Source organism: Capricornis sumatraensis, chromosome 9 (genome assembly GCF_032405125.1).
Source record: "Capricornis sumatraensis isolate serow.1 chromosome 9, serow.2, whole genome shotgun sequence".
Lineage (NCBI taxonomy): Eukaryota > Metazoa > Chordata > Mammalia > Artiodactyla > Bovidae > Capricornis > Capricornis sumatraensis.
In genome coordinates, this window is record NC_091077.1 from 70,138,821 (window position 1) to 70,148,561 (window position 9,741).

The 9,741-nt window shown below is 46.0% G+C and overlaps 1 protein-coding gene across 13 annotated transcripts in view; it reads right to left on the minus strand.

The window, feature by feature from the left end:
* Nucleotides 1–8,581, minus strand: part of EBF1 (EBF transcription factor 1) — a 404,609-nt gene extending 396,028 nt beyond the window's left edge. For all 13 annotated transcript variants that reach the window (XM_068979369.1, XM_068979375.1, XM_068979371.1 and 10 more), the window contains exons 1-4: nucleotides 8,448–8,581; nucleotides 6,209–6,365; nucleotides 5,596–5,659; nucleotides 4,910–4,965 (exon numbers count right to left, since the gene is read on the minus strand). In XM_068979369.1, the coding sequence (XP_068835470.1) occupies nucleotides 4,910–4,965; nucleotides 5,596–5,659; nucleotides 6,209–6,365; nucleotides 8,448–8,581 (411 nt within the window). The remainder of the gene's footprint in view (nucleotides 1–4,909; nucleotides 4,966–5,595; nucleotides 5,660–6,208; nucleotides 6,366–8,447) is intronic.
* Between the last annotated feature and the right edge of the window lie 1,160 nt (nucleotides 8,582–9,741).

Sequence of the window (9,741 nt, forward strand, 5' to 3'; positions counted from 1 at the left end):
AAAGAGAATGTGTACCAAAAGCAGTTAGCTTCAGAATGCATCTTTTGTGCCTCAAAGAAATAAAATCTCTCATATTATTTAAACACCAAGATAAAAACTGAATCATTATAACAATATCATATGATATTTCTTTTTCTAGCAGTAATAAAAGATATTTCACTCATATGATAACTACATTTACATCTATATTAGCAGATACAACTGGCTTTGTTAACTCAATGGGGTAATAATAGTAATAATAAAATAATAAAAGCAGAGAATTTATTAAGCACTTAATATATGCCAGTCACTGTTCTAAGCACTTTTCATGTATGAATTCATTTTCACAATGGAGCTTCCAGGTAGGTGCTACCATTCCTTCCATTAGTTTCCAAATGCTTACACATTTTAATAACTAAGACCAAATCATCCTTGCTCGACAACTATATAAACAGTTCACCAGCATCCAAACACTTTCTTCATCCCTCTCAGCCGTATAAGACACGAGAAGAGACTATCCATGCAGTCATACAAGTTCAATAAATGCATTGCTACAAATACGTTCGTTTTTAATGCTGTTCAAACATTCACATGGAAACAGCTCTAGCGTAAATATCCCCGAACAAATGGCTGTATATTATCCAGGAGGGAGCAGTTGGACCGCCAGACTGGGAAAGTACTAGGCCATCTGGCTCCAGCAATCTCTCCAAAACCATCAGCTTTGTTTTCACCCCCAGACTCCAAACAACACATTTTCCACTGTGATGAGTTTACATTTTCCCAAACACAGGTCCCGATCATGCATAAAAATTCCAAACTTCTTCATTCCTCTATGTGCAAGGAAATTTAAATCACCTGCATTTTTGACATGTTACCAAAAGAGAAAGCTGCTGAAATATGGCTCCTAACTATAAACTTGCCCTGTCCTTTTTTGTTTGTTTGTTTCCTCAAATAAATGAAAGAATCTCTCTGCTGGCCTTGTTGAATTCCTTGGGAAATTATTGATACACTAAAAATGTGTTTATCTACCAATGAAGAACCACAAACAGAAAGAGCTGTTAATCAATTCTACGTAGCTGTGGCAGGATATAATGAAACAATCAATAGGAAAAAATGCACTTGCATCAATAACTTAAAGTACCGGGAACATCAAAATAAATATATAAAGATTAGCTGGAAAGAGAACTATGACAGCAGTTCTGATTATTGTATCTTAGTCTTCTCACTGCTCTGGGGCTTTTAACGGGTCCCCTCACCATACTGCCTACCTTCAAATCCATACACACCAGGATTATGTGACTATTAGTTTTCCCTTTCCAAAAAGAGAGCTTTGGTTTGGGGGCAGGGAATGTTTGCTTTTGATAACTTTATGGAATTTAGCACTCTTTCTTTGAACTATAAAAACGTCGCTTTTTTCAAAGCAAGATGGTAGGAGGGAAGAAAAATTAAAGGTTTTAAAAAAAAAAAATAACGATAACTCACTGAAGCAATCACAGAACATAATCATGTTTCAAATACTACAGGAAAATCTGAACAGAAGCATATCAAACCTCAGACCTCTCTCACTGAGTTCATTTGAGTGTCCACAGTAGATACTGTTGTTAGATGCAACAGCCATAAACTTCTGGATCCTGCAGGCCTTTTTGCATGCTCTCTAATGGAATACCAAAAACAGCAATGACACAAAAACAACCTATTTTTAGTCCAGCTAAACTTGGTTTTGAAAAACCCTTCCCAAAAACAAGCTTATTTTCTAGTTGCGGACAAGTATTTTAAATATCATTATATCCGTTTTGTTCTATAAAAAAAAAAAGTACAGGGATGAGAGGCTCAGATCCTTACACATTCATTTCTAATAAAGCTTCCCCTTTCCTGGTAGAGTCCAAAATTAAAAGTCATTACCCAAAATAGTGTAATGAGACACTCTGAAAAGGTGTGAAATACTATGTCATACCAATACATCTTGGTTGATTGAGTACATTTCTGTTTGATCTCAGTGCTACTAACTCCACCCAAGATCAGGAAAACTATACCAATATATCAAGTGCACAGCTAGTTTTGAATCTTGCTTGCCAAAGATTCCCTTCGAGTTTTAACCCCAACTTGTGAGTCAAAGATATGACATCACATACATAAAGCTGCATCTGATATGAAAAATGTTATGATGAATTAGCAGCTAAGACACTTGAACTATACTGAGATATTCCCTCTGAAATTTATGATGTTATTAGAACTCATTGCATCACTGAAATTATTCCATTCTGCAACAAAACTCTATCAAAATTGTGAGTCTATCTATAAGAATTTCACATGGGGGAAAAAGTAAGTATTTAATCAATCACCTATATCAAGCTTCTGATTGAAGGGGTCACTGCATACTTAACTAAAATAAAAAACTTAAGAAATTTAAAAATCAGATGGCATTTTAATGATCATGGAATAATTTCAAAGCTAGATGAGAATCCACAGTTTTACTTATCAAGGCTAGAACAAAATAATTACATCACAGTTAAGGAGAGTCAGGCTCTTCATGCTGATCTGCCTTTTGAAGACTATTGTATTAGCTGTGTACACAAGAAGCTAACCTACTTCCCAAACTCTTACAGCACATATTCAAGGAACAAGCAACCGGATAACGGGCAGAGATTGCCTTTCAAAGTAAAAGCTACAGAGAAGGCATTAGACAACTATTATGAAAGCAAACAGGTATGCCTGGAAAAATCTTTTTTCTTGATATTTTTAGACTAAATTCAGATAATTACTAAACTTTTTTTCAGGTCACTCCCCACCAAAATATGTAATTGCCTACATTTACAATTTTAACCTTCAGTGAGATGTCACAGTATGGCCAACGACTTTCTTATACCTGCTGTTACTACACTTTATTTTATTCTGGTCCCACCTCCACCCTCATAACTGATAGAATTTATGAAACCAAGCAGTCAAAGAATGCCTTATACTGTAATTTTTCTTAAGCTCTATGACCCTATTAGTAAAATAATATTAGATGTACTGCTTTATAAAAATCAAGATTATTTTTCCACCATAGAACAGTGTGTAAAGTCAGTTCACTTCATAATGGGAAAATCAATTCTTGTGGCACTTTTTCTTTTCTTTTCTTTTTTTTTTACAGGGCCTAAAATAAACTTTTGAGAGAAGGTATCACTTCAAGCATGTCCTAATTTTATGTTCCTTACAACTGTTCACTTCATGGAGTTGCCTATAATTTAAGTGGCCAATATTTCACAAGCAGACAGGTCTCATATACTGGTTTGTGGGGATGTTTTTATCTTTTAAAAATTAAACTCTAATATGTACATAGTTCAGAATATGTATTAGAATTCATACTTTCCCTTTTCCCCTCCCATCTTTTCTTTTCTCTGATGGAAATGGAAGAAAAAGATATTCAAGGTATCAAACACAATTTTTTACACAAAATTCCACTTAAGACATTCTTGTTCTGATATTTTTTTAAAGTTACTGAAATCAAGTTTTTGTGACTTTTTATTTGGCAGGAAAAACATTTTAAAAAATACAGTGTCCAAATGAAAGGGAATTAGCCTATATAATGATCAAAGCCAGTATAATAATAATAAAACAATGATATTAATAAAAGTATAAGTGTGCATTTACTCTGAATGATCAACTACGAAATAAAACAGATCCTCAAGAAAGTAAAATATTTAGGCTAATAATCTGAAACAGATTTCAAGAGATATGTATTCATCGTTTTAAAAAATACACTTCATCCTCTCATGTTTTTTACTTGGCTCACAATGAAATATGAAGGTAATAATTACAATTAGCTGTTATTTAATTGGTCCTTGCTGAGTAGATTTTAAAACTTCCAACAGCTGGGTGCATTTTATATAACATATTTAAGCCATGGGTATCTAAAAACAATTTTTAAATATGCATGTATACCATAAATTGAAACTTTCCAAGCCAGTATCTATGAAAACTATGTCCCCCTTTTAAAAGGGAATATTTTAAAATCATAATCAAGCAAATGAGCTTTAACCCTCTCACTAAATTGGTGGTTAGTACACAATGGGTAACTTTCTCTTTGTTCTGATTTCTTTCCCCCACCCAATAAAACTGTCTTCTTTTTTGTTACTAAATCCTCCGGCTACTTAACCAGATATTTAATTGCTAAACTTTTTCTTAAAATTAAAAAAAAAAAGTTTCTGCCCCTCGTTAAAACGTCAGACCTCTTTTCTGACTCGGCTCATAATTGTATCTTTTAAACCATAATTCAACCTTAATGTATACTGCTTGGCACCCGCGTGTTGGGTAGCTTAAGAAAACGCCGTCTATGTACCTTTAAGACCACAAGCTCACTCATGCTGCCTGGCTTCTTGCCAAACTTGGAGGCAAGAGCAGGAGGATTTCTGCAAAATACCCTCTAACAATTGTTGCTCCCTCTTCCAATACTACCACCATCGCCATCTCTCATTTTTTAATGTGTAGAATGGGTCATCTACGCTCTCGGTCCATCTCCCCATTCCTGGAGAGGCTGCCTTTGCCCCTCACCCGTTCCTTCTGCCCTCGAACCTCCCGGGGGAGGTCCTGATGGTTTGAGTTTCACAAGTTCAGCCCGATCTGCACCAGGGTCCCTAGGCACCTTCTGCGCCCCCTGGGGCTCCCTGGCCGGGTCACAGGAAGTTCAGCCCGTATTCTCCCCCACTCAGCACCCCCATAGTCTTAATTCACAAGGTCTGAATTTCCCTTGTAAAGAAGGAGCCGTCGAGTCACCTTCCCCACGCGGCGAGCCAACGTGCTCCTTTGGGAGGCTGCGCTGCGAGAGCAGTCTGCCCAGGCATTGAGAGTTCGACTCCCAATCCTCCCGCTAAGCAGGCGCCAGCTTCTTGACTCTCCCAAATTTCGCGGCCGTGGAGTCACCCCCGCGGCGCGAAATTAAGAAACTTACTTGTTTTGTCATGGAGTCAATGAGGCGAACGTAGAAATCCTGCTCGGTCCTTATTCCTGGGGGAGGGGACGGGGGATAGGGGAACGAAAAAAAAATTAAGTGAGAGAGGATCTGCACAAAACAAACAACGGAGCTCCAAGACTGATGGAACTCCGACTGTCCCAGAGAAGCACAGCCGGGACCCCCTTTCCCCAGGGCACAGATAAGGGCCACTGGCCTAGCCCGAGCGCTTTTGGAAGGCAGCCCCCAAGCGCTGGCAGCCGGGAATAAGATGGACCCCCCACCTGGGTACTTTCCCTTCCAAAGGCTGGAGGCCCTCTGCACGCTCTCCCGCAGCCATCAAGGCCCTGACCGCTCGAGCCCCCTGAACTCGAGGGACTTTGGGGATGAAGTCTACGCTAAGCGGAGAAGCCCGGCCTAAGAAAGCGGAGGAAGAAAAACAAAGCCGCCCAGCGCGGGTTAAGGCACCACACCTGGGCCCAGGTACGCTGATGCGGCCGCCCTCGGGCCACTCAGAGCCCTCCTCAGGTGAGACCTCTTCAAGCAAAACCGGCGGGGCCACTTTACCCCGAGAATGCCAAACAACTGTGCTTTGCTCAGGGTTCTCGCCCACCTGGAGCTCCCCCACGCCCCCTACCCTCACCCGCAGCCCCGGGTTACTGGCGTGGAGCCGACAGGAGCCTCACCGTTGCTGTAGAGGAGCTGGAGCCGGTAGTGAATCCCGTTATTGGTCTTTTCGCTGTTGGCTTCCTGGGTTGCAGCAGAACGCAAAGACATAAGAGATGCAGGAGAGGTCGGCGTGAGCTAGTGGACCGACTTCGAGGCATCTTTCCCCAAACAGGGACCCCCGGCCGGGGAGCCGGACAGGCCCGGGAGCAGCAGAAATTGCGGCCAACTATGATCCCTCCGCCGCCCTCCCGACCCTTACTGCTCCCTCTAACTTTCCAGAGAATTTCGTGGGGCGCGCACAGGCGATCCCGTGGCTAGGGCCTGCGGACAAGCAGAGGCAGGAGCTGCGCGTCGTCGCGCGGTCGAGGGCGGGTTCACCCCGGAACCCTTGACCCTGGAGTGCGAAGCCGGACTCGCCTCTCTCCAGCTCCGGGGAGTCGGTGCGAACTTTTCTGGAGCAGAAGCTCATGAACGGGGAGCCCAGGTTCGCCCAGGACGGGAAGTGGCTTGGGGACCCCGCGCAGGGATGTGCTATGGATGCTCTGCACTCGCGGAGGAGCGCGCCTCCCAAAGCGCCCGGGCCTGCTTCCTGGCCAGGGGGCGAGGGGCAGCGGCGCTGCGCCCACTTACTTTTTCCTTCTCCACGAACCCCACAAAGGCTGTCCTCTCGATCTCCACGGGTTGGCCCTGTCTGTCGTAGAGGGCCAGGACGAAGTGGAAGAAGTTGGATTTCCGCAGATTGGAAGGCGGCTGCTTCTCAAAGTGAGCCCGGGCCAGACCCACCCCGCTGCGGCCAAAGACGTAAGAGTTAGACGGCTCAGCGGGACAACAACCTGCGACCCCTTGTCACCCCTTACACACGCGCGAACGCTCAAACAACCACCTTGTCTGCCCCCCAAAACGCCCAGTGGGCTCCCTACACGCCCCCTCAGGCGCCTCGGGCCCACCAGGCGATGGGACCAGAGTGCCAGCAACTGTCCCGTCCTCCCCGCCGAGAACCGGCGCGCCCCCGGAATTTGACGAAGAGGTGTGAAAGTTTTGTTTGGGTTTTGCACAAGAGATAAAACGCTGTACGCATTTATTCCGACTGGACTCCGCTGCGTAGGGGAGTAAGAAAAGAAGCGGTGGCTGAGGGGAACCCGATCGCGGCACAGAGACGGCCGCTGACAACTTAGAGGGTGGGATGGGAGTTGGTTCCCGCCACCCCCTCGAGTCTCCCGTGGGCAGGAGAGAATGGAGGGGAACATGCTCAGCTCCTCGCTGCAGCAGCCGTCCTCCGGGAAACCTTATGTGCCCCCGGGACAGCCGCGGATGCCCGGCATCGGGAAGCTGCGCGCCCCCCCCCACCCCCCCAAGGAAAGCCTGTGGAGGAAAAGGACCTGCGGGTGGAACTCAGAGCTGTCAGGGGTGGTCGCTGTGGGAAAGGGAACTGATTTTTTTTTAAGACCTGTCCTGACAAAGTTTTACTGTTTCGCAGAAATCCTCACACGCTTTCCAGAAATCCTATGAACAAGGGCTGACGGCTGAGCGCGCCCTCCCGGGGGTTGGAGCCTGGGGCGCCAGGGGCTCAGTGAGGCCACTGACAGCTCGACCTGCCCGGACACAAGGGCTCGCGCACACACGCACGCGCCACACACAGACATACAAACACACACACTTTCGCTTCTAGCCGGGTTACCCAACTCACTCTCACTACCAACCACCCCCATCCTTATTATCACTGGGGATGGGAACAGTGTTGTGGACACTTGTCCCCAGCCCGGAGAAGATGAGGATGATGTAATTAGTCATCTTCCTTCTTCCCCTTCCGCTCTTTCTGGGCGGGATAGAGTCTTGGGCCACCATATCTCCCACTCTCCCAAGCCCAAATGGTGGCCTGAAAAAAGGGGGGACCATTTCTCAGCTGGGACCAGGAGTCCCCAGAAAGGGCACAGAGGGTGCCCCGGGGAAAGTTCCCCCAGGTCAGTCTCCTGGAGCAGTGCCTCCAGGCCATACAACCGAGCATCCCAGGAGCTGAGAGTGGCAGAGGGGCTTAGAAGGGGCCATAGTTACAGACTGTAGGGAAGACTTTCAGAAGATGTCAGAATTAAAGTTAGGAGTTGCTCTTCTCCAGGTGGACCAAGAAAAACTGAAAACTACAAAGAGGAAAGGAGAATCAGAGGAGAAATAAGATGATTCTAGGGGGAAATGTAAAAAGAAAAGGAGTTAAGAGAAGGGAAAAAGAGGAAAGAGGGAGAAAGTGAAGAAAGAAGAGGCAGGAAAGAAGGAAAAGAAGGAAGGAGAAGAAAGGGGGAAAGAAAGGAAGTGAAGAAAGGAAAGGAGGAAGAAAGAAAAGAAAGGAAGAGAGGGAGGCAGGAAAGGAAGGAGAAGGAAAGAAAGTTTTCAAGTGGGAGAAAAGGGTAAAAAGAAAGAAAAAGAGGAGGAAGGAAAGGAAGAAAGAGGAAGAGAAAGCAAAGAAGAAGCAAAGAAATGAAAAAAGGCAAATAAATGACAGAAAAGCGGAAAAAAATGAAAGGAAGGAAAGAAAAGACAGCCGGCCAGAAAAGAAACAGCAATCACAGAAAAAACACAGATATCCAACATCACGCTGGTGAGAGCCTCTTCTGGCTTAAAACAAAATGAAAACAGTCACAGACCAGGCAGGGTAAAGTGCCGGTAAATCGTGAGCTCCTCTCAGGCAGCTCCTGGCTCTTCGGCCGCAGGCAACCAAGACCTGGCGGCCGGGGAGCGCGGAGCCCCGGAGGCTAGCAGAGCCCAGCCGTAGACGCAAGAGCGCGGCTCGACCCCGCGGCGGCCACTGCCGCTACCGCCGCCCGGCTTTGCTGCTCGCGGCTTGCCTCCCCGGCCGCGGTCCCCCAGCGGTACCCACCTCTGCGCCGCCGTGTTGGCGTCCAGCACCCCGGCGCCCTGCATCCACGTCCGCACCGCGTTCATGCCGCTGCCCAGCGGCTCTTCCTTCATGCTGCTTCCACTCCGTTGGATGCTTTCCTGAATCCCAAACATGAAAACAACCTTTTCTTGTGGAAAATCTCCTCCCCCTTGAAAATTTGAAAAAAAAAAAAAAAAAAAGGCAAAGAAAACGCCAGCCAGAGATTTTTTTTTTTTTTTTTGAGTCGATGAACTCGCGCTAGATCAAGGCGGGCTGGAAAGCAAATTTTTAAAAAATGTAAACCTTCTCTCAAAATTGAGCGATAACCCAAAAAAAAAAAGAGACAGAGAGAGAGAGAAAAGGAAGGGAAAATCCAACAAAAAGACCAAAATAAAAAAAATAGAGATGTGTGCTTGGCTGTTGGGGGTTGTTTGGTTGGTTAATTTTTGGTTTGGGTGCTTTTTTTTGCTTTTTTTTTTTTTTTTTGCTTTTTTTTTTTTTTTTGTAATGATCACAGGCCGGTGAAGGACAGGAGGGGCTGGAGTTTCCTTTTGTAGAGGTACCGTTCACTTGAAGAAGCAGGAAGAAAAAAAAAAAAAAAAAAACCCTGATGGCAATTTAAGAAACAATAGACTCAACTCGCGCTGCCGGCTTTGCTACTTCAAGTGTCATTTTCCACAACCAGGCAAGTTTTTCCTCTCTCTCTCTCTCTTTTTTTTTCCTCCTTCTCTCCCAACCAAAGATGTTTCTTTCCTTTCAGCGTGTATAGATGAGGAGGACGCTGGTTGCCGTAGACAGATACACCAGAGAGGGAGAGTAGGGTGGGGGGAAGGGGGAGGGGGTAGGGAAAGACAGAAAGAGGAAAGGAGAGGAGAGGGAGAGAGAGAGAGAGGTGGACCCTGCTAGATAGAGATTCTGTTTTCTCCTTGCTAAAATAGAAGTGATTTGCAGGCTTTCCCTATGGAATCCAGTTTGACTCTCCCCAGAGCTAAACACAAGCACACTAACCCCAAAGGGAGGAGGCGGGGCCCGCGCCACAAGGGCCCGCCCCTTCATTTGCATAACGTCATCCTTCCGCCTCGCCGTAGCCAATCGCGGCGCCGGAGCCTCCGGGCTCTCCGCGCAGGGCCCGCTCCCTCATTAACATCCCTCACCGGGTGGCGCAGGGGAGCCGGCCAAAGTTATTTGCAAAGTGGCGAGCGAAGGATCGTTGAGTACCCGCGTCCGAGCTGCAGAGGAGCGGGGCTGAGCTGGGAAGTGCCGGGCAGAAGGGAGACAGAAGGAAGGGGAGGAG